The sequence below is a fragment of the Barbus barbus genome (genome assembly GCF_936440315.1).
Source record: "Barbus barbus genome assembly, chromosome: 1".
Taxonomy (NCBI): domain Eukaryota; kingdom Metazoa; phylum Chordata; class Actinopteri; order Cypriniformes; family Cyprinidae; genus Barbus; species Barbus barbus.
Window position 1 is genome coordinate 11815735 of NC_136729.1, and position 25968 is coordinate 11841702.

General features: G+C 35.6%; 1 protein-coding gene across 2 annotated transcripts in view; it reads right to left on the reverse strand.

Moving 5' to 3' along the window:
- LOC306844279 (dedicator of cytokinesis protein 11-like) overlaps positions 1–25968 on the reverse strand; it is an 87309-nt gene that overhangs the window by 12562 nt on the left and 48779 nt on the right. Inside the window, exons 31-48 of one of the 2 annotated variants that reach the window (XM_079376281.1) lie at positions 25664–25702; positions 24504–24685; positions 19631–19744; positions 18949–19009; positions 18770–18858; positions 17857–17971; positions 14065–14131; positions 13253–13300; positions 12886–13028; positions 11525–11640; positions 11247–11384; positions 10972–11154; positions 6908–7021; positions 5450–5665; positions 3509–3566; positions 2397–2503; positions 2064–2186; positions 104–217 (exon numbers count right to left, since the gene is read on the reverse strand). In XM_079376281.1, coding sequence (XP_079232407.1) covers positions 104–217; positions 2064–2186; positions 2397–2503; positions 3509–3566; positions 5450–5665; positions 6908–7021; positions 10972–11154; positions 11247–11384; positions 11525–11640; positions 12886–13028; positions 13253–13300; positions 14065–14131; positions 17857–17971; positions 18770–18858; positions 18949–19009; positions 19631–19744; positions 24504–24685; positions 25664–25702 — 2027 coding nt within the window. The remainder of the gene's footprint in view (positions 1–103; positions 218–2063; positions 2187–2396; positions 2504–3508; positions 3567–5449; positions 5666–6907; positions 7022–10971; positions 11155–11246; positions 11385–11524; positions 11641–12885; positions 13029–13252; positions 13301–14064; positions 14132–17856; positions 17972–18769; positions 18859–18948; positions 19010–19630; positions 19745–24503; positions 24686–25663; positions 25703–25968) is intronic. The other variant, XM_079376282.1, reaches the window with a different exon arrangement.

A 25968-nucleotide genomic window follows, 5' to 3' on the forward strand; every position in this document is an offset into this window, starting at 1 on the left:
AATATCAATATCTTACACAGAGAAGTCTTTTTGGGAAGTGGTAGCTAAAAGCAAGTCAAACTGAGCATGTAGCATTGTGTGGTATGTTATCGTTTGAACCCACCTGCCCATAAAAGGCAACTCTAAAGTAAGTCCCCAGCAGACGTCGGCCAGACTGCATCACCTCTAATATCTTCGCATAAGCTCGCTGCAGTGTCTCATACAATCGCTTCAGTTTCTACAGGAGAAAGAGAGACAGTTATCTGAGGGAGTGTGTGAGATGTTTACATCTGTGCTGTAAAAGTTCATTTCTTTTAGCCTTTTGGCTTGAATCCATCTATCATCTTTGACTTGCTTAATATGAATTGTGAAAAGTGTCAAATTTAACACATTTAACAAATTTTTTAACAACATAAAAAGAGATGAATAAGAAAGGACTAGGAACAAGAGCAGGAAATGACAAGTCAGATATGATGAGTGAACTAACCACTAACTGTATGTCAACTTTAAAGTGTGTAAACTTCAATAAGTATGCCTAATTTTAATAAGGGTGTCACTGTTAGCAGAGGTACATATCCTAAAGTCTCTTGCAAATACTTTTCCTCAGAACTGACTCTTTATTAGTGTAGAGTAAACTTGCGTTGGCTAAAAAAAACAAAAAAAACATGGTGTTCTTTTGACACATTTTTAAATAAATCGTCCTGTCCGACTCTGTGGTGCCATTTACTCAAGCAGCCAAAGACAAAGGTATGGAAATTTCTTGGGAAAAAATGTCAACAAACTGCCAATGTTTTAATAACACTATAACCGTACATAATTTATGGGTTAGGTCATTTAAAAAATTGATGTGGAAAATCAAATTAAATATAATCTAATTCAAAACATTTCAACTAAAACCAGTTTAAATAATGACTAGGAAGTTGCTAATTTTTTTGCTCAAAGCAAAGGCACTGTAGAAACAGGTTTTCTTATTTGTTCACCTTTGTTAGCATAATATAGTACTCTACAAAATAGACCAGTTTTTTAACATTACTTTTTTTTTTACATTTACTAACGCCATTTACAGAACATGATTCCTTTTAATTTAAAGAAATTCCATAAAGCCATGCAATAACTAATCACACACTTTTGTTGTTATTTAATGTAGTAAAACATCTCAAGATGGTGCATCCGAGTTTATGATTTGCATGCGTGTCTATTGGTGGAAACGGTTTTAAACAAAGGACTTCTGGAAGGATCAGAATTCTCACGATAGCGCTGGCACTGTGGTAAAGTTTCCATGTAGAAGAGTTTGTTTATGAATGGCTTTCCAAACAGTGTCTATAGAAGGCAGAGGATGAGGTCTCTTAATCACTTCACAGAAGGATTCTTACATTTACAAAATGTGTGGTTTATGCTAACAAGGGTTTGCCAAGTCATTGCTATGAGGTTGCTGTGTTGTGCTTACAAGCATGCAGTGCTGTTATCATTAAATAAAGCTAAAAAGTATTAAACGCAAGAGTTATAAAAATTCTCAGCAATTAAAATAAATGAAAATGACAAATGTTGCCTTGGCAGATAACTTAAATATGTTTAAGTTGCAGTACTAAAATGACTACAACTGAAATAAAAAATCAATTAAAGCAAAATATAAATATACAAAAGTACATAATTACAAAACAAATTTTAAACTATTTTAAAATGTTAATAAATACTGTGTAAATTTTATAAATAGTACTAAAATAATCATTTTAAGTATCTATGATATTCTGGTCCCTAGATATTAGGTAGGGGATTTTTTCATACTTCATTCAAAAAAATCACACTCGTAATTTTTCCACATTAACTGAGAATTGAGTGAGTAACTGAGAAGTGAATGTGAAACATGCCCTCGCTGCCTGACTGAGCTACTTTATTCCTTTCACGCCTAGTCAATGTGTGCTTATGCTTTCTAAGATATTGGTTATTGAGTAAGGAGCTTCAGTCTGGTAAAAAAGAAAACACAGGTTATAGTCACAGCGTTGTGAAAGAAAAGAATTGGGCAACTAGCACTTGCCAAAGGGAAATGAACACATTTCTTGAATCTGCATAGCATCGTTTCTCACCTCAAACTCGTGGCGCTTCTCGTAAACTGGAATGATGAGTCTCGCAATGTGTGTTATGAGCTCAAACCTCTCAGCTTTCCATAGACCCTCCACACACACCTCCAACTGCTCAACCAGGACATCCTGTCACACAAGTACAACTGTTTCACAAATGCATCTTTTGACTTATTCGTCAAACATATTCCTGGTTTGAAAAAAAAAAAAAAACTCAATGGTTAAGATCATTTCTTCACAACACAAACAGTATATGGTAAAAAAAAAAAAAAATAAAAATAAAAAAAAACATATTCCTGGCACGGTCTTTTATGGGTTCGATGTGTCTGCGTTGTTTACCTCAGTGTAGTACACATCTTGCATCCCTGCATCTTCTTTCATAGCTCCTTCTTCATCGATGTTCTGGGTGATTTTCTTAAAAGCTGCCAGTCCACTCGGGAACAGCTCTGAAACAATAAGATAACAGAATATATACCACTATATTAAGACTAGCAAAAACATTTAATACTGTAATCAACACACATGAATCAAATGTATAAGACAGTACAACTACAGACAGTGCATCTATTGGTTTATCATGTAAACCTAATAAAATTGCGATTTGTTTTTTTTTTGTGTGGTTTTTTTTGTGCCTGAAAAGTGTGCTTGTTCCATGCTTCACTACAATAGAGATGTGTAATGATATTGTAATAATTTTTATCTTAACACACTTTTTTCTTGTGTTCAAATACAGTTTGGGGGCCACAGTATATAAGCTATTGCATTCTTAAAAGATTACTCCTGAAAGGCTGATGATTAATATAACCGCATCACTGTTACCAACACATGACTTCTGAGAAACATACAGCAGTCCTTTAAACAATGCCATTTTTATCTCTGGTTTCTAGTTATGCAAATTTGAGGGACCTGTGACATCCTTTTAGTTTTATATTGTAGAAGTTTAGGGTGGCACAAACCTCTAAACTGCTAGCAGATAAGAAATATGTTTGCTATTTAATTGGCAAAAACATTTTTGTAAAATAGACATTTTGTGTTAATGCATGCTTTATTTAAAATAAAAAGAAACAGGTTTAAAATGCTATCCACAATACTTCAGACACATTGTTTGAGACTTTGCATTGCCATTTGCATTGTGCACCACAAATTAGGACTAGGATAATAAAGTGTTTGTCCTGAGCAGGACCAGTATTTGCATGGAGAAAATGAGGGAAATTACATGAGCCACAGGTATTTATTGTTTTTGTTTTGTTCATTTATAAATAAATAAAAATGTAGCAAGAAAAAATGTATCATTGTAATATGAGGTCAGACATGCATTCTGTTTTGAATTTGTCAGTCAATGTAAAATAGTTACATCTGATTTTTAGGACACAATCTAACTAATAATGATTTTAGCCAAATAAATGAGCATGAAACCTTTGTTGAATGTAAAGAAACCTTTGCAAACTTACTTTTCCTGTGCAAATACTCTGCCACCAATGCAGCAACATGAACATTACACATAGCAGCCTGTAAAAACACAAGAGCAGAGAAAATAAGGTTCACATCACTAAGAAAAATCTCTCACACAATGAACTGAACTTAAGCTCATCTATGTCAACTGATTTGGAGGAAAAATGAAAACTTGCTGAAAATGTTCTTGCCCTTAGGCCATCCAAGATGTAGATGAGTTTTTTTTTCACAGGAACAGATTTGGAGAAATTTAGCATTACATTACTTGTTCACCAATGGATCCTCTGCAGTGAATGGGTGCCGTCAGAATGATAGTGCAAACAGCTGTTAAAAACATCACAATAATCCACATGACTCCAGTCCATCAGTTAACGTCTTGTGAAACAAAAAGCTGCACGTTGGTAAGAAACAAAGCCAACACATTTTAAACTTATATTTGAATAATATTTTTGTCAAAAATGAAAGCAAAAAAGGTAAAGTGCCTTGATGATGGATTTGTTTCTTACAAACACGCAGCTTCACATTCACAAGACAATAACTGATGGACTGGAGTCGTGTGTATTACTTGTGGATTATTGCGATGTCTTTACCAGCTCTCATTCTGACGGCACCCATTCACTGCAGAGGATCCATCGGTGAGCAAGTGATGTAATGCTAAATTTCCCCAAATCTGTTCTGATCAAGAAACAAACTCATCTACATTTTGGATGGCCTGAGGGGGAGTAAATTTACATTTTTGGGCAATCTATTCCTTTAACTATCCCCATTTATATGTTTTAGGGCATCCACTGCACAAGGAACTCCTCTTATATAATCCTTTCCACTGTTGGATGTATTCCCTGTATGTGACTAAAATAAAAATTTGAGAATGCTGGCAAGGAAGTGACCTTTACTCCAATTCAGTTCCTGTTTTTCATTCTGTGGGGGATATATTTACAGGAAGAATCAAACACTGCTGCTAACCTAAACATATCAGAAGAGTACGGAACAGATTAAGCCCAACTATTAAATAATTTATAAATCGTGTAAACAGAAAAAGTTATACAGCATTGAACGTCTCTTGTGAACTGTTGTTAAATGATCAAGACTTGACCCGTGTTCAGTCAGGCAAAAGCCATGACAAGTACAATTACAAAGATTGTTTAAAGGATAACTTAAACGTTACTACCAGGAGTTGGTTTCCAGAAGGTTGCTTGCCATTAATTACGGCCATAAAATATAACCGATTTATGTGATGCAACTGAAATACGCAAACAGGAGGTTCAAAACAAAAATGAGGAAAGGTGAAAATACTTCTTTACTTTACTTCAAAAAAATTATCAAATGCATCAAAAGACGATGTATGTGCATAATGCCTAATAAATTATTGAAATCTGAAATATATTGTGCCCCTATAAGTTTCTGCCTGTCCATAGATGTAAATTTAGCTGAACGAGTGTTAGAAAAACTTTTAACTTAACTTAAACTAAACTTTGCCCTACAGCAGCCTTTTTAATGCCTTTTATAAAAGTAAAATATTAAATAAAATATATTTTTTAAATTTGTACCAGAAAAGATGTTAACATCGTCTGGAAGCTGATGGTTTAAAAAGAACCGGCATTTGGTATTTATATTAACCGATGCAAATTTATTGGAACAATAACTGTATAACAATGACATATAATAAACATATGTAAAATCATCATGTTGTGTTTCCTCTGAAATTTCCACCGTAAAGCACATGATATGATCTGCAGTCCGTGTGCAGAATGACATTCAGTGTTTACTTACAACTTCAGGGTGAGGTGGGGCTTAAAAATGGCCTACAGGCATCGCGAATGAGCAAGCATCTAATTTCATCCATGCAGAATGGGTTGAGGCCAAAACAAGTTGACATGGAGCCTTTCCAATGCACCTGTACCAACAAAACAACACTATATCACATGCTCAATATAACATACCTCAGAGAAGTCTCCATTCTTGCTGTGTGCTCGTGCCATGCTGTCCAGCCAGGTCCGCCTGAGCTCTGGTGTGCTGGCGTACGATCGGGCGAGACTGTACTGAAGGTCGATCAGCATTTCTGGGTCTTTTTCGTGCTCACGCATCTGAGCAGTGGCCATCAAAACAGTACGAATTCTCATCGTCAGACCCTTCACTTCAGATGGAAACGTGGTGGTCTGGGGAGACATTTAGATTATATCGATTTCAAATGTTAAATATTTACCAAGAGAAGCAAAAATATTGTGCAAGGCAATTTGGCACACTTATTATTACTGTAGATGTTCACGCAAGTCACGTTCCTCTGTGCTATTTTTAAATTCCTGGTCTATGCAAAAATTATTTACACCATGTCTAGCAGCTTTTTCTGCATCTCACAAGAATGACTTACATGGACAGTTACGAAGACTATCATATTCTTTTAAATGATGAGTTCACTTCCAAAGTTTCCTAATAATTTGTCTTCCAAGATGTTCATGTATTTTCTTCTTCAGTTTATAAGTAGAGATTGCCTCGGAGAGATATGATGGGGCTTGATTTTGCAGAGATTTAAAAACAAAAGTTAAAATTTTAAAATTAATTATAGATTTGACTGGTAACCAGTTTAGTGAAATAAGAATGAGCGAGATGTGGTCGAACCTTCGTCTGCCTGTAATCAATCTTGCTGCAGCATTTTGGACCGTGGATTTTCACTGGTATCGGTAGCGAATACTGAAATTTTGGTACCGTGACAACACTAGAATGCGGTTGTTCACACAACACCATAATTACGATTTGTGTGTGGAATGTTAAGAACTTTGTATACTGACCAACAGTAACCAGCATTTATAGCCATAATTGATTTATTGCTAAGAGTTGCTGCTGTCGTGTTCGTGACTCAAGCTAAAGGGACTCAACCTAAGCGAAAGCACAGCCCACAGCGGTTGCACAGCTAGTTTCCCGGATCACATCTGTAGACTGGCGCAGGCTAATTCCCACACTTTAATAGTATTTATAGCTCCAAACAGGCTGTGTGACTATAAGGAATGATCACTTCAACATGTACATAATCCCTGTCGGTCATGTGCCAGTGAGTATCCCTTTGTCATAGGTTGCCGAAATTTGTGCTGTATAAATAAACCTTGACTCTATTTACTATAAAATGAAACCCAAGGATTTTGGTATTAATACTAATAGGCCATTTATTTTTTATAAAAATATAAATCCATGACAAGGTTAATACAGCAGGCCCCTGATCTTCTGGATGGCGCAAATGTGTTGTTACATGTATAAATAAATTATGAAAAAGATGCTGTTTTATAATAGCTTTCAAAGAGTTTTAGGGATATTTACCACCCATAAACAACCCCTTAAAAAAAATAATTTATGAGGTAGTTTGAAAAAAAAATGACTGCAGATTCCAGCTTGCATTTTTACTGCACCTTCATGGCCTTATCACTGTTGGCAAAGTTGTTGATGATGGAAAGTGACTCCTGGAAACGTGAGCTGCCGGTTAGCGCCACATCAGCGATAAGCTGGCTCACAGCGATGATGATCTAATGATCAGAGAGGAAAAACACACAAAATTGACATTCTTGAGTCACACAAGAAAAGGCACAAGTTAGAGTACTTGTTTACCAACGGGACAAAATTGTCAGTGAAAATCATGCTTGAGATTTGAGAAAAGAAGAGTGAAGATAAATCAAGGTAAATCGAATTATGTGAACATAATATTTGTATTGTCCATTAAGCTGAAATGTATACAAATGTATTATGCAAAATAATACAGCCAGTATGAAAATATAATTGAATTGTGTGTAGAGACAAACTGCCAGCTATGAAATCTGCTTTGGCAAGACAAAGGAGTAAGCCATTTTATTTCACAGATGTCTAAAATGTAGTTTCCATCACAGGATGCTATTAAACACAACACATGATGTGAGATGTGGTGGAAATGACACTGTATGTTGGTCAAGGTTTTCTCGTGATGCTTTAGGGTGTGTTTGCATGACACCATTTTAACTAAAAATGGAAGACTTTGTACATTTTGGTCATCCATTTACAAGACAATGTACGTCATTGCTGTATAAATGTATCCTTATATTTAATGTTGGACATTGTAATAAGACAAATTAAAGCGAAAGTGTGAAAAGTGAGTTCATTTACTAAAAGCCCTCGAGGCCTAAACGCTATAATAATAGCTTAAGGAACGCCCTCATACAGCTCATTAGGTTTCACGGAGTGAAAGTGCAACCAAAAAAAATACAGTTTAGTAGGTATAGAAGATAGGTCTAAAAGCATTGTGAATTCAGTGTGAATGCACAAAATACTAACATTTTGTTTTCATTTATGAGGGTGCAACTGAAATGTATATTATAAATCAAAAAAGTAAAGTTGTTGCTTTGCATTGAGTAGAAATTATGCAGATGCCTTAAGACATGTGAGAGAGTGGTAATTAGCTAAAGTTCAAACAAGTGAATGTGGCTTGACCTGTCTCACTGGGACTATGAGGTTTTATTACACCATGCAGACTGTAATCACATGCTTACACACCTTGAGCAAACCTTTTATGCATATGATAAGACCACATTCATAGACATTAAGACACCTAGACTGTCTACGTAATACCAGATACACAGAAATGTTAACGATCTAAGCTTGTGACACACCGGATCCCCTCGAACACCAACGTCATCATGAATTTCAATTTCTTACTGTTAAATTGTGTAAACTACCATTCACGTGTTTGGGGTCATGTTTATGCTTTTTTTTATGATTTTAACATGTTTATGTTTTTTTATTAAAATGATTTCTGAAGGATCATGTGACACTGAAGACTGGAGTAATGATGCTGAAAATTCTGCCTTTCCATTACAGGCATACAATTCATTTTAAAATATATTTAAATACAAAACAGTTATTTTAAACAGCAATAATATTTTTAAATAGTTTTTTACTGTATTTTGATCAAATAAATGCAGCATTTGTGAGTGGTATAGTGTATCTTTCCAGATCCAGTCATTTCACTTTTGCTTTTGCCTGCCGTCAATTAACACTAGAAATTATTTTGACACAAGATACCCTCTCAAGCTTGCAAAAACACACTAAACTTGTTTATAGTAATGCACAGTGCAAGAAGTCTAATGGGCAAAACATTACACCGGGATAAACATTACAACAAACACACTGCATCAGAAGTATTCCAACAACAGGCAGACTAAGGTCCATAGTGAAAAATTTAGGAACCACACAACATTATGACCACTGACAGCTGCAGTTTTGCCTTTGTCATGAACCAGTGGGTTCCACATTGGTAGGCCTTTTAATTTGTGCTCCATTCAGTGCCTAATTACAAAATGACTTTGATACATGTCGTTTATTTTTGTTTTTAATTTTTTTTTTTAAATATTTTTATTTTTATATAACATTTTATTTATGTTACTTATAGGGCTGTCAATCGATTAAAAATTAATGAATAAAAATTAATCGCATGATTGTCATGAGTTAACTCGTGATTAATCGCAACTTAATCGCACATTTTTATTTGTTCTAAATGTACCTAAAATTGATACTTTTCAAGTTTTTAATACTCTAATCAACATGGGCATGGACAAATATGAATGCTTTATGCAAAGTATGCTTATTATTATTGAAACCATAGTCAACAGAGAATGAAGACTAGACATGTTTCAAAGCTAAATTCTCAATAAAACTGTTTTCATTGGTATATTTTACGGTTTCTGGAATGAATATGAAATGGTCATTGAAAAGCGACCCGTTAAGACTAGGCTACATAAACGGCTCTCCCTTCCAAGATTCATCATGGTTTCCACAAAAAATATATATTAAGCCGCACAACTGCTTTCATCATTTGATGATAAATGTTTCCGCATAAAAATCCTGATAATCCTGAGCCGTCGCCTGATGAAATCAAATACATAAGATAATGACAACAGCTGTGCTGTTATTTTAGCTATGCATGTAAAATTAGAGAAGCAACATAATATCTGTGTTTAACTGAAAGCGCTGCTCCTCTCCGTCCCTCGCTGAACAGAGCAGACGCACAGAAAGAGAAAAAAAGTGGTGTGTGCACGCGCTGGGACAGAAAGACGGCAATACCAGCCAGTCTCAGAAACTAAGTTTAAATAAGGTTTGGGGAAAAATAAGTCACCAAAGGGGTCTGCTAAGTTGGCAACACTGTGCATCTCCATTTCTCCAACTACAGGCTAGGCCACGGGTCAAACAGAAAATGCGCGCTGCATTAATCACGCGCTAATAAAATGAGTGCCGTTAAAATTAATTTGCGTTAAGATGCAAATAATAATGTGTACTTACAATGTTGGTAAAGTTTTTGCAGCAAAAACAGTAATGTGTTATGATCTTGTAAACGCCCATTAAAGCGTCTTACTCATGGACTCAGTGGTGCAAGATCATTAATCTGTGTGGAGACGTGTCTCGTTCTGTCTCGCGTATCTTGTCAGTGTCTGTGCCTGCTTGGCCATTTGTTGTGGAAAAATAAGGGAAGTGTGTTCAGCTAAATTAAATTAGTATTTTGTTAGATGGGTATAAAAAAGCTTAGTTTACCGCGGCATCGGTCGCGGCAGTTGTGTGAAGTCCTCCTCGTGTGATGACCGAAGAGTGTAAAGACCATCGACTCGTGCGACTCCACAGGATATAAGTATCGCTTTTGATTTCTCCTCTTTTCTACTACTGGTTTCACTTCTATTTCAGTTTGTATAACCATTTCTTATGTGTAACTAAGTTGTTGTTTTTAACGTGTGTTTGGCAGTGTTATTTCTTATAATTACTTATAAACTATAGGTACTGTCGTGATTTGTATTTGTTATCTATTTTAATTTTAGTCTTATGTCATTTATTATGTCTGTATAGGTCTTTTATTAAGTTTTAGTTTTATTTAATTGGGAGTTCTTTTAATACTTCAACAAACTAAATGGAAATGAAATTTCATAAATATATAAGGTTTTGGATCTGTTTTTAGTTGTTTTAATACTACAATTGATTGCTTCTGTTGTCTATGACTAATGACTAAATAAATAATAATAAATAATCACCCCTTTTTGGGCTTCAAACAAGCAGCCTTTCAGTAACCACATATATTTTTAAGCATTAGGTTACATTAATCCTCCGTCTTACACAAAACACCTCCCCCACATTCAAATAATCTTTTACCAGAAAGTACTGCGCAACAGTTGACTTTTGACAAGAAAACAAGAAAATGATGGGCCAAGACATGTGCTCATATACAGTTAGATAGGATTCGTAATGTCTAACATTAACAAAGAACAGAGAGGTTAGATTTGTCATTAGATTTGGCAGGCACACAACTGTTTTCCAAGTAAAATACAGTTGGAGCTCATGACGTGTACATGTTACAAAAAAACTAACAAAAACAAGGACAAGTTTAGTAAGGTGAAATAATAGTCGTCTTAGATTAATTTGGTAGCTAATCAAACGGAGATGTTTGCATGAAATTGTTATTATATACCTGTAAGTGCATGCGCAGGAAGCTTTTCCTCTTGGTGTACTCAAAATTGTTCCTCATGAGTAAGTATAGAAGGGCAGATGCTTCCCCACGTAGGACACTTAATTTAGACATGAAGCACTTCAAGACTTCATAGCACAACGAACCACACAGAGTTACACGGCCCTTGAAAAGAGGAGCCTGGAACTAAAAAAATATAGATCGAGACAAACAAATTAATGTTCAAGTAGGACATTCCGAAACATCTTGAAACTTATATACAAATATATTGATCTCACCTTGATGATAAAGGCTCGCAGAGAGGCAAAGATGTGTTTGATTGCGGTTTCTGATTGTCCAACTTTCAGTAAAGTGAGGTACGTGTCAAAGACCTTCGTCATCAGAGCATTGTGACCATCACTGTCCAGCAGCTGATTCTGTCAAGATCCATTAATTACATTATCAGTTTGTGGAAGAATCAACCTATCCAACTACAAGTAAACCTTTCGCTTCATTATGAACACTATGATAAGAATAACTACAGGTTACTCCCTCTTCTTTAAGTGTTGGTGATTACCTTGAAGCTCTGAGAGAAGAGTGAGAGGACGTCCAGCACGGTAAGGCAGGCCTCTGTCGACATGTTCCCCTCAAGCAGAGACTGATGGTTGATCTCTGCTTCTGTGCAACCTCCAGCTGAAATACAAAATTACACAAATGCATGTTAATATTACAATGCAACGTAAAAACAATTGACTTTACTCAAAAAGTTTCTAAAAACTAATATCATAGTCATAAGTCTAGATTTAAAGGGATAGTTCACCCAAAAATAAAAATTCTGTCATCATTTACTCACCCTCAAGTACTTCCAAACCTGTATGAATGTCTTTGTTCTGCTGAACTCAAAGGAAGATATTCTGAAGAAAGATTGTGACCAGGCTGTTTTGGGGCACCATTGACTTCCATAGTAGGAAAAAAAAAATATTATGGAAGTCAATGGTGCCCCAGAACTGCTCTGTTTCCCACATTCTTCAGAATATCTTCCTTTGTGTTCAGCAGAACAGAGACATTCATACAGGTTTGGAACTACTTGAGGCTGAGTAAATGATGACAGAATTTTCATTTTTGGGTGAACTATCCCTTTAAGAATACAAATTAATTACAGCTATGGTCAAGAAATTAAGGACTATATGGTAAAGGAAACTTCAAGCTGTTGTATACACTACCGTTGAAATGTTTGGGGCCAATAATTTTATTTTTCTTAATTTGTACTTTTGTTCAACAAGGATGCATTAAATTAATCAAAAGTAACATTTATAATGTTACAAAAGATTTCCATTTCAAATAAACTTTTTTTATCTCTCCTCAAAGAATCCTTAAAAAAATATTAAGCATGATTTCAATAAAATATTAAGCCCCAGAACTGCTTTCAACATTGATATTATCAATGATCAATTAGATAATATTAATAAAAACAATTGTTTCTTGAGCACCAAATCAGCACATTAGAATGATTTCTGAGGGATCATGTTACACTGAAGACTGAAGTAATGATGCTGAAAATTCAGCTTTGATCACAGGAATAAATTACATTTTAAAATATACATTTAAAAAAATAATAATATTTCACAATATAATATTTATTTATTTTATCAAATAAATGCAGCTCTGGTGAACATAACACACTTGTTATAAACATATTACAAACTGCCATTTAAAAAAAATGCAAGATTGTCAGCTGACTTGTGACAATGGAATTTAAAGTTTAAAGGTAAATTGTTACATTACATAACATTTTGTTATGATATTAAATTAGGTAAAGTTTTTTAGTTTAATTTTGTTCATTGCATTACAATATGTTACATTTCGTTTTGTTTTGTAGTATAGCACAAATGTTTCACAGCACAAAAGGGAATAAAATAACAGGAGTACAACAATTACCCATGTTCAGGGTTAATGAGGTGTCCATAGTGCTGAACTGCTGAAGCTTTGCTTGCATTAGGCTTCCTCGACCTCGCAGCACTGGCATGGTCTGAGACTTCCTCTCAGATGAGAAGAGTTTCGACACCCAGGGTTCCTGGCTTCTAAAAAACGCACACAAATAAACCCGTATTGTCCACAACAATGTTAAGCTTGATACCACTGCTTCTTTGAAAGCACAGGGGTAATGTAATGCAAAGATATGGCTTTTGATGACATGATAGCAGGCAGCGTGTCAGTTGTGGTTCATGTAAATATGAGTGATTTGAATGTGGTTCATTCTCAAATGGGAAACATGTTGTCTTTGTAGAGTCTCTATCAAGCATACCGGCTGATGTTTCGCTTGCCCACATAGCGGAACTGGACTATGCAGATCCTACAGACAGGGAAGACTGAAAATTAGTGTATTATGTGATAGAAAGGCAGATAAAAGATTAAAGAGAGGGTCACGATTTACTTTCTGGCAACAAACTTCTATATTTTCCTCCAATCTTCAGGGCCAGATTAAGACCTGAAACGTTCTACAAGTGTGCAGTTTCTTCCAGCAACACAAGCTGGATTTCACATTTTGTCAGAACATAATTCTTAAAGCAACATTGTGTGCTGCATTCTTCTCAGCGATGAAACATTTGACTTTTATTCAAATGTGCATTCATTTAATCAAGAGACCGCAAAGACTTTTGCATTGTTACGAAAATATATCTTTCAAATAAATGCTGTTCTTTTAAACTTTCTATTTATTAAGGAATCATGAAAAATGTGTCAACAGTTTACACAAAAATATTAAGCAGCACAACTGTTTTCAGCATTGATAATGAGAAGAAATGTTTCTTGAGCAGAAAATCAGCATATTAGACTGATTTCTGAAGGATCATGTGACACCGAAGACTGGAGAAAATTAAACTTTGCATCACAGGAATAAATTACATTTTAAAACATATTAAAATAGAAAATAGTTATTTTAAATTGTACTAATATTTACTGTTTCACATTATTTTTGATCAAATAAATGCAGCCTTGGTGAGCATACAAGACTTTTCAGTGTTTTACATCTCTGTGTAGTTACACAACATTTAAATACGCATGAATAATTAGATCAACACTGGTCAGACAACTACAACAACTTATTTCGTCACTCACTCGAGCAGACTGAGGAAGTTCATGATGTCTTGTGGATTGACTTTAGACCAGTAGGCAGTCAGAGTATCTATAGGAAGACATTGAGTAACATTAATGCAATATAGATCAACTCTTCCTGTTCACAGTGACATTCTCAAGAATTTCAAGACAGACAACCAATTCACAGGGTTCCCATGGTTCTTGACAAATGGCCAAAAAGAATACTTTTCAGAAATTATCTAAAGGGATAGTTCACCCAAAAATGAAAATTATGCCATGATTTACTCACCTTCAAGCCATCATAGGACTTTCTTCTTTCAGACAAATCGGTGTTATATCAATAAAATATCCTGGCTCTTTCAAGCTTAATAATGGCAGTGAATGGGGTTTAAGATTTTGAAGTCCAATAAAAGTGTATCCATCCATCATAAAAAGTGCACCACAATGCTCCAGGGGTTAATAAAGGTCTTCTGAAGTGATTTGATGCGTTTTTATAAGAAAAACATGGCATGCATATTAAAAACTTTATAAACCATAATCTCTAGCTTCCGCTAACTGCTGTATGCACAAGAGAGTGGCGTTCCACAATTTCAGGTTTTCTATGAGTCTTAAAATTAGAGTTTCTCATTCCTGCTTCATATTTTATCTGAAACACCCACTCAAGATCACTCAACAAATGAGCCGGCAAGCTATGTGGGAGTCATCTAAAGTGTGTAGTGCTGGGAAAACCAAGAGCCGAGTCGATTAACCCTCGTTTAAAGTGATAACTGTCATAAGAAGATCGGTGTGTGTGAAATCTGTGCCCACAGAACTCCCAAAGAACGTTCAACAGATTCAACAACAGCTGTCACCCCAACTCACAATCTGCCCTGTGCTGCATATTCAGTATGCAGATTTCTTTTTCATTCAAGCAGAGCTGGTGAACTTCGTCACAGCAAAGTATTATTTAAAATATACTTTATATGTGAATTTGAGATGATCTGTATTGTATAAAGCCCTGTATAAATAAAGGTGACAGTGTGAATGTGAAAACGTGATTTGTGTTTGTATGTCCCAATAGTGTGGGTGGTTGATAGTGTGCTTCTTGTCTTTGGTGTCTAATGGCTCATTTCCACCGAGCGGTATGGGTCGGGACCGAACACCCTGATGTAGCTTGCGTTTCCACCGACAACAGTACCCTTATTTGATAGGCGTGGAAAGTAGAGAACGACGATAAAGCGCGTCAATAAGCACAACTCTGCCTAGGGATGGGTACCGAAACTCGGTATTAAATCGGTCTCGGGGCTAAATTATGAAAGACCGGCGTATCGATAAGCTCTGACGTTATCGGTACTTCTGTCGGTATTGGAGAAGTTAAGAAAACACACATACATTTATTGTTGCTCTCTCTTTCTCTCTCTCTCTCTCTCTCTCTCTCTCTCTATATATATATATATATATATATAATGTCGCCAGCTGTTTTTATGTGCAATAATATTCAAACATTTGTCTATGATGCATTTTTGCTATGCGCAATTCAGAAGCCAGATCGCGCTCACGCGGATGAGCTTCAGCACACGCAACATGAAAGTCCTGTTTAATTATGATAGAAGAGAGAACCAACTATTCAAACATCTGCTCACACTTTAGGCCTGTGGCTGTTATATTAAGCTAAGTATTTTTTTTTTTTTTCGATTTTGGCTTCCAAGGATTATAGCCGCATTTCTTCTCAACTCCCTTCCCTTCATAGCGGCGCAGATTCGTTCCTCCGAACCGAAACTTAACATCTGAATCAGCTCAATCAGTGATTGTTATAAAATGCCGTCTTTACTGTTGCTACATTGCAGGACATATTTGATAGTAAAACGTTGAAAGTACAATCTGCTGTTCCCCAGGCTGAAATGTGTGTGCGCGCGCGTGTGCCTGCGCGGCGGCGTGCTCCAAAACGGACAAGCAAAGTACACTTTGAGCTTCGGGCGCGTCGAAATAACACACAAAAATATGCCAAAAAATACACACACAATGTGTCAAAATGGCCGGTTATGAGAGTCTTCACTTTTGTTTTAAGTGGACGAGAACAGTTGGGAGAAAATCCGATGCGTGTCAGTATATTGTCTTAAAGTGTCAGACTGGAGCTTGAGCCATCAATGTTAATCAAAGAACAAAATGCAAAGAGAAAATCACCCACAGCTCTTAATCTGAACAACGTTATAGCTTTAATAAACATAAATCTATCAGTACATACAGTGAAAACTATGCAGTGCTCATTTACATCTGATTACTTTTGTAACTATTACTTACCTGAACATTAATATTAGTAGACCTTCATGGAAAAATTAAAGCACTGTTTATTTCATTTCGTTTGTGTGTTTGTTTTATTGTATTTGTCAGTTTGTTTTACTTTGTTTCTTTGTTCATGTTGTTACTGTATCTTATCTTATGTATATAAAACACTAAAAATACCTGCACACTGGTGCATTTACAAATTGATGAAGTGCAGGTATTTTTAGTGTTTTATATACATAAGATAAGATACAGTAACAACATGAACAAAGAAACAAAGTAAAACAAAAAGTACCGATAAGAATACCGTTAAAGTACCGGATCGATAAGAGTAGTAATACCGTTAAAACCTTAACGATACCCATCCCTAACTCTGCCTCTTTGTTAAATGTCAGTTTTAATGAACAAAATAGCCATTATAAAAGTATAAGTACAATGTATAAGAGGCTTATATAAGAAGAAATAAAAACAAAAGCAAACAATTTAGTCGAACGTATGCTACAAAGTCAGAGCTGTACTACGGTAAAGTTCAAAATAAATATATAAAGTTAAACATAACTCAGCTCAGCCAAAACAATATGACCAGGAACAAATAATAGATTCATGAGACCACAAATGCCTGTTAAATATTTAATTTAATCATTTAATTTAATCACTACACAAATGTGGGAAGGACTAGCCGAGCTAAGGCTGCTCGAGGCAGATACATGAGCACTGAGCGCCCGGTGATCTCCTCGAGGTCCGAAATCGGCATAGCAAATTTCCAAATAGGCGCTATCTTTATAAATAAACGGCAGATTTGAGTTTTAAACAACTACATTCTCGCCTGAAAACTGTTAAAACTACATTTCTTGACACAATAACGGTAATATTTTGAAAATTACGCAGGTTTTTGGGCCATGGCGTTTTACAAGTCCACGAGAAACGGCTATTGTCTGTGTGAAAATATAAAATGATCAAACACACTGTTATTTTTTTTGTGTTTGCGCAGTCTGATGTAAATAAGGGCCAGCAGAGCGGAACGAGTGAAGGTAAACCTTTATCCAAAAGTGACGATTCTAGTCAACCAACCAACATTTTGCAGTGAGTTTAGCTCCACCCTTTTGGTACCCTTTGCTGTGTTAGGTACCCCAACCGAAGGCTACCAAAAAAGTGGTACGGTACAGTTCGCTATTTTGGTACCTTTCACAACTTCTGACAATGGAAACGGACATAATTGCGTACCGTAACATACTGTACTGAACCGTACCGCTCGGTGGAAACGACCCATAAGTGGTGTCTATGGCATCGCTTTGGAGTTGTTTGGGTCACTTGCTGGTTGCTCAATCATTCTGGGTGGTTTCTAGGGCATTAATTGGTTGCCTAGCTGGTTGAAAATAAAATTCTTGGTGGTTGCTAGTAGCTTTGAAAAACCTCTAACCCAAAGAATGAATAATAATAATGTTGGAGAAGAGAGCCTGTGGCTATAAGATTAAATCTGATCTGAAAGTAAGGCTACAATGGTGACTATAATTCTGATGGTGTTTTATGATGAAAACAAAGTGTGCTTACCATCTGACAAAGTTCTTACAATATGCAGGAAACAGAGGAGCAGCCCTCTGATCTCATACTTCCCCAAACAGCCAGCACTGGGTACATTGCTCATAGTGGAACCACGCCTGTGTAACTGAGCAGAAATGGGGGGAAAACATTTTTAAATTATGCATAATTTGTGTGATGTTTGATAAGGTAACCTGCAATGTTGGGGAAACGTAATGGATTTTTTTTTTTTTTTTTTACATTTAATGAGTAATGCATTACTTGTTAAATTTATAGGATAAAAACACAAGTTGTTTTAGTTAATGCATGTTACTGCATATTTAACTGATTAACTGACAAACAATTGCAATCTTGTCCCTTCCACATGGAAAAATGGGTATATAAAGCCACATAAACACTGTAGGAGTTAGAAAAAAATGTAAATTATATTTTAAAATTTCCCAAAATATTATTTGTGGTGGATAAAAAAAAAGGGTACATGAGAAAAACAACAAAATGTATTATACTATATAAATTCTAGTAAGCATTTATTTAATCAAAAATACAGTAAAAACAGTAATATTTTGAAATTAATAAAAATTTAAAATAACTAATAAACAATGAATAAATAAATAAATAATGTTTTCATTAATATATTTTTTAAATCTACTTTAATCCTGTAACGGCAAAGCTGAACTCTCAGCATCATAACTCCAGTCTTCAGGGTCACAAGGTCCTTCAGAAATCATTTTAATTGGCTGATTTGAAACACACTGCTCTAGGTGTGTGTTCACGGTGTGTGTGTGTTCACTGCATTTAACCCATCCAACGTGCACACACACAGCAGAGCACGAATTACAAGTATGGGTCACCATACTTGGCCGTATGTCACTTCACTTCACTTTTAATACATTATATATAACATTATTTTCTGTCTCTGTTTCACCTCATTGATGTCTGGAGTGCCAGGATCTCCATACATAGAGCCTCTGGACTCTCCTTTCCTAAAGTGTCCATTCTGGCTGATGACACCAGCTGTGAAACACACAAACACAGAGAAATGTACACATACTGTACTGTGTGTGTTACTTATAGCATCCATTGGCAAAAACCTTTGATACTCACTAGGTTCCTTTTCAACGATTGAGCTGCTTCTGCGGCTGTCCACTGACAAATCATCCCGGTACTAAAGGAGCATGGGAAATCAGGAAGTGCTTATCCGACTGCTGATTAAGATCTTGCAAGGTTAACATTTGCAATAGGACATGGCATTTAAATGTAGCACTTTCATGTTTCGAGTTACAACAGTGCAAAAGTAGACCGAATCAGTAAATACTGAAACAACGTACACACACACACCCACAATCAACACGCAATGCTGTCAAAAGAATACAGCTAAAACAAGGAAAACAACTGGTCCATCTGTAAACTCAAAGAAAGTATGTGTATTTTTTAGTTTTTTTGGACTGATTCAGATTATACTTCTAATTCTGTACAACTAAAAATAACATTATGGAAAATCTCCATTTCAAAAGGTATCAGATGAACATTTGAGAGTCGAATGAGAGTTGTTTTCCACTCCACAGTCTGTTTCTGTTAAGATAACAATGAAATATCAACTAAAGCCTGTTAATATTTTGTATGCCTCTGACTTGTCTTATCTTTTTGTTCTTTTTTCACATTTGAGAAGTTTCAATGGAGTTTCAATTTCGATTAAGCAATATGCATTTCATTAAATATTGATTACACAAAGCAGATGAAGACTGAGTTATTGTAGATCGTACATAAGAGAGAAATGCATGTTTACCATGAGGCCGAGGCCATTTCTGCAGAGTTGCCCAGGGCTGTTCATATGACTCAGGTTCTGGTAGAGCAGCTCAAAGAGTGGCAGGTACAGCAGACAGATGCGGGCCTGCTGATTCTGTCATGACATGAAAGAAAAATTAATGTTTATGAAACACCGTAGCAGAAAGAACGGTCACTAGCCATTGACTGCAGCCAAAAAAGTATTCACATAAGTGTTTGTTTTACTGTGCATATTTCATTTATGCTTCCATGATTTTAATAATGCATATATAAACATGCAGGAAAAATGTTACAATACACAATTCAAGCAATAATATTGTTATATTACACAAAAATATTAAAAAATTAATGTGGTCATCACTAAAAGGTTGACAGGGTGTTATGGGTGGTTGCATACTGGTCCAAGTCAAAATAAGTCTCTATCAATGTTGTTATATTAAAAATATTAAAATATTAAAAATATTTTTGTCAACTCAAAGCTGGAATAAAGCAAAATATGAATATTAGAATAAAAAATTTACCTTAAAATTCTTAAATAAAATATTGCTTGGAAACTAACTTGGGAACTTAACTGAATTTAAGTTAAATTGCAAAATATACAAAAATGAAAAAGGAAAAAAATCTAAATAAAAATATATTAATAATAATAATAATAATTTCTAAAGAAAATAAAATTAATATTAAAAAATAAAAGCTAATTCAAAATAATGGTATACAAATAATACCAAAAATAACACTTTTCTCTATGATGTTCAATTAAAGGAATAGCATTTGGAACAATGTGACAAAATGGTTGTAGAACTATAATAAAATCTCTCACCTTAGCCTTCGCAAGCACCACTTAAACAGAACTAGACTAAAGACTAAACTTCGAAGACTTCTAGGAAATATACTTGGAATGACTTGTCCCATATGTTTTTAGAAAATGAACAGCATTTTTGTCATTTTTGTGATGTTGTTCATACAGTTAAGCATGTTTCATATAGAAACAGAATCAGAATATAGAATCTGCTAAAAACTAAACTACATTAGTTTCTGCTGTTCACTTTCTTCTGGACATGATCATCCCAGAGGTTCAGGCACCAATAATAGCTGACCCACAATGCTGTTTAGAGCAAACAGATCACAGTGGCTTCTCAAGAAATGCGATTGCAGCAGGAGCTCGAAAGCCATGTCTGTGCCAACAATCTGGAACTTAGATCTGGACTCATTGAGTCTTGCATTTGCATAACAGACAGATGTCTGTCTGGGATGAATGCAAACACAATGTGCAGCAGTTATTTATTAAGGTGACAACGATATGGCCATAACTGAAGGATTTCTTTGCATTGTTGTCAGCCACACTATTTTTAAAAGATAAAATGCAAAACCATCGACCTGCTTATGCATTGGGGTCATCTCAATCTCCTGGATCCCTGTGCAATGTATGATATACAGAAAAGTTCAACTACAATTATTTGTGGTGCTTAGTTTTAATTAATATATTCCTACATTTACTTGAATTAAATCTGGTATTTCAGGAGGTAGGAGTGTTTCATTTAATTTATTAACGTGGCATTTCTACCTCATTAATGATTCTCCTCATCAAGCTGCATGATTTGAGGCATCGTTTATGTCTGTCAGTTTACGTGCGGGTTAAAGGTACACTACACCCGACAATATGTCATCATGTATTCACCCTCATGCCATCTCAGATGTATATGATTTTCTTTCTTCTGTTGAACACAAACTGCTTTTTTTGTTGTTTTTTACATATTCCATCTCTGTGAGCACATATAACGCAAGTGAATGTAACCCTCAAAGTAGGCTTCAAAAACCACACAACACGACCCCCATGCAACCCCAGTTGATGTCTTCTGAAGTGAAACAGTAGGTGTTTGTGAAAAAAAAATTATAAAATGTAGAACTTTTAAAACCCTAAAGCATTGCTTTTGGCCAGGTGTCACAAGTTCACACTTGACATAAACGTCCCACGTGAAACTGTCACAAAAAGTGTTTCAGCATCCCTTCTCACGAGTTTCACAGTTTGTTTATACCACGCTTCACAATATTCTGACAGATGAAATGTTTTAGAATGCGTCAAATAATAGCATTTTTCTCACAAATACCTATGGTTTCGCTTCAGTTTCATCAACTGGAGTCGTATGGATTATGCGTTCATTTTGCGTTATTTTTGAGGCTCCCACGCACTTGCATTACATGGATTCAGAGACATTAATTATTCTTCTAAAAAATCTCTGCATTCGAAGAAGAAAGGAAGTCATATACAGTACATCTGCGATGGCAAGAGGGTGAGTAAGTGATAGAGATTTTTCATTTCTGGGTGGAGTATCCCTTTAAAGGTGCCATAGAATGAAAAACTGTCTTTACCCTGGCATATTTAAATAATAACAGTTCTGTACATGGAAATGACATACAGTGAGCCTCAAACACCATAGTTTCCTCCTTCATATGTAAATCTCGTGATTAAAAAAGACCACTGAAAAACAGGCGAATCAGAACATAACACCGACTGTGACGCAACAGTCGGGATCACTACGCCCCCAACATTTGCATAAACCCGTCCTTGTTCTAAGCCGGCCGAACCATCAGAAGCTCTGCAGGTATTGTAAATAAACAAGCGCGGACAACAGCGAAAATAACAAAATAAATGTTATGTTCCAGGCCGTGCAGGGGGTGTGAAGTGCAGGGATGGGTTGGTGTCTGTATTCAGAAAGGCACAGAAAGCAAATAACACGAGCCACTAAAGGGACATGGTTAGCTCCTTGCTAGCGGTAGCCTGTTACAGTACATAAGATTTCACTCTCAGTAAGGAGAGATGAGGATGATGGCGAATGACTTACAGATCCTGAGCACCACTGACAAGCATCTGATCTTGTGAAATGTGTGGTAAGTACTGTTGCTCCATAATGTAAACATAGTTTGTGTGATCGCGTCTCTTGAAAGTGAAACTATAACGCGATCGATGGATCGTTCAAAAGCAGTTTCAATGCCTCGCATATTAATAACGGCTCCCTGATGCCCGCGTTTTATATACAGTATAATTACCCGACGATATAACTGCGAGAGAAAGTATTTAAATATATATTTTCCTCCCTGTGCTTCCTTCTTGCTGATGAGCCGTACTGTGAAACAGCCAATCAGAGCAGAGCTCATTATTATTCATGACCCTGCCAAATAAGCCAATAACAGATTTGAGTATTGAGGGGATACTCTGGGTTCGGGCCATTCCCGAGCTCAGAGCCCTTCCCCAGGACAGCACGCCAACTACGTATTACCATACTCGCCAAATACGCATTACGTAACTCGTGCTAAATAGATGTAAGTGTGAACTCGTGAAAATGTTTCTTGAGCAGTAAATCAGCATATTAGAATGATTTCTGAAGGATCATGTGACACTGAAGGCTGGAGTAATGATGCTGAAAATTCAGCTTTACATCACATGAATAAATGACATATTAAAATATACTCAAATAATAATAATATTTCACAATATTATTGTTTTAACTATATTTATGTAAAGACACTTATGCTCCGTCTGCAGAACACGCTGTGTCATCCAAGGTCTGGCCTTTAATAAACTGTGATTCTCTATTTTCCATGTGGCACATGTGTCATTTAATAAAGACTGTCGTGTGGTCATGCGTATTTCCTTTTACGTAAAAGCAGAGCGACATCAAACAAGATGGTGAACTGCAAGGTTGAGACAGTAAAACTGCGTCAGTTTATGAAAATTTGAAAAAACCACCAGCCACATGTTGCCTCGTGTCAAACAAAGCTCTGAAGTGACTCTGGTCATGTTAATTAAGATAAAAAATGGCCAAAAAAGTATATAGACACTTACGTCACACTAAAATTGAATATCATTGCATTATACAAGTTTGATGTTAAGTAGCAAAACAATAGATTTGCTGTTATAAATCAGGATGTAAAGTATGTGGTCACTTTCTTGTTGTGAAATGTTAGCATAATGCAAAAAATCCTGTTCCTAATGAGAATTTTTGCGTAACTTGTTAAAATTTTAAACAATATAAATCTCTTTTTAAACAATATAAATTTACTTGAATGTGACACTGCATAAGATATTAAGACTGTAATTCATCTTGAAGACTAATAAATCTGTAATTCATTGCCAGGTGTTAAGTATCAGTTAAAAGCAAGTGAGAAAAAAAAGGAATTTCATCATATTCCAGATATAGTCAATAACTTATAATATCTTAGGCAGTGTTGCTTTTTTGTTTTTGTTTTTTAAAAATTCTGTTCTAGAAAAAGTTAAAGAAGACTAATTGAGGACTTGAAGTCATTTTTTGCCTCTTTCAGCACTGATCTTTCACAGACTTAAATTTTTGGGTCCTTAGTGAATAATAAAATGCAAGTCAGCACCTACCAGCACTTAAAAGTAAAAAAAAATAAAAAAAGAAGCATAACAGGAAACTCAAAATTAATAACCATAGGGAGAAATCCTAGGGTTGTAAATGGACATGTAAAATCGTTTCTGGAGATTTTTTGCCCTTACCTAAGCCACATACCTTCTGTGTAGATATCAGAGAACAATTTAAAATACTGTATCAATGCATTCTATGGCACCTTTAAGGGTTTGTTTTTAATTACTAACCACATCTATAAGCAATACTAATAGTGATGCTTGCTTTAGCAAACACTACTAATTTGACTAATATTGCGATACAAAAGACTCATAGACACTAACATTAATGTTATTAAGATAACGGTTATATAAAGTTGCACATGCAAAACAGCAATCTGTCTTCTGTGGACAAAGGTTAATGACAACTTTCTATTCAGCAGCAGCAGGGACAGGAATTGTCCTGTCCTTTCTGAAACAATGCATGTGTTTGTACAACTATGTAGTTTACCTTAAAAGCATTGTATCTGTCATCCATGGCGTGTTTGATCATGAGATTCTTGAGTGCAGCTACAGCCAGCTGTCTGATCTCAGGGCAGCCCTGGAGTCCATCAGCAACCTCTCGCAGAAGCAAACCCACCAGGAAATGGTTTTTGCAGTAATCCTCGGTCAGGCTGTACTCCAAACTCTGATCTGAAACACATTATTTCAGGGTCAGCGCTGTTCTGTACTAGTAATATTGAATTTTTACATTTACAGTATTATGAATGTTTTTGCAATCTATGTGGCCTTTTATTAAAAGTAACAAGCAACACTTTTATTTCATGCATCCTAAAGACGCAGTACTTTTAAAGATGCATATATGCAAATGGTGCTTAACATACGGGTGTAACAGGTAATGCGCCTGTGTTAAGTCACTGACATTTGTGATATTGAAAGGCATCCAAATGAAAAGACAGTGCCTAGATGGCTGACTACTTTCAAATGATTTCTGACAGCAGATTTCACTGCATTCCACACATCAAACAACAATAGAAACAGAAACTAAAGAGTGACAGAAAAACCTTGTGCTTAAAGTGAAAGCTTTTTTTTTTTTTTTGAAAACAGATCATGCAATTATAAATAGCCTTCTTTGACAATAATACAGAAATCCTGTTTTGAAAATCCTGTTTTTTCCCCTAATGAATTGAAACCTAATGAATGAATTTTTCCTCTGAATTGAAACAGAAGAGCCTCATTTTCCTGTACAACGACAGTAATAAAAATCAGATTACAAGAAATGCACACAAGATGTTTCTGCACTCATTCTGAATGCGTGGCTAAAAAGGGCAACTGAGGGCAGGACAAGACAAACAAATACAGGATACGCTTCATTACAGCAACAAACATCTGCGGTAGTGTGAAAACACTGCCCTTTTCATTTCTGTTTTGTAAAATCATCTCAAAAATCCTCTGACAATACACATTTAGTCATTGAATTTCATCAGAGCAAAGCAAATATGTTATGCTTGGTGACAGAAAAAGCAAAGGCCTAAATCTGAAGTGTCAAATGCAATTAGACAGTGTTTGATGAGTGATGCAGGAGCACAGCAAGGCAATTAGTGGGGTTATCAGGACGATTATCTGGCGACTGGAAGTGCGTTTGCGTCGGCATTGATCGACATCACCTACCTACAACACCGAAACACTCCGCCGCATACGAAATAAAATCTGAAATAATGAATAAAGGAAGCAATCATGCAGGATTGCCATTATCAGTGGTGGGAGTGAATCTGTGAGGGTGTGTGGCTGTGTTTGAAATTAAATATTGCTCACTAATGCATACTGCTCACAGTATATACACTACATTCTTTATTTTATTCATTTTTTAAATGGATTCTGAACGTTGAATTATGCATCATGTATACTACAGTGTTGTCCATGTTCAGTGATTTAAATTATGAATTGTTTTTAAAGAAATTAATACTTTTATTCAG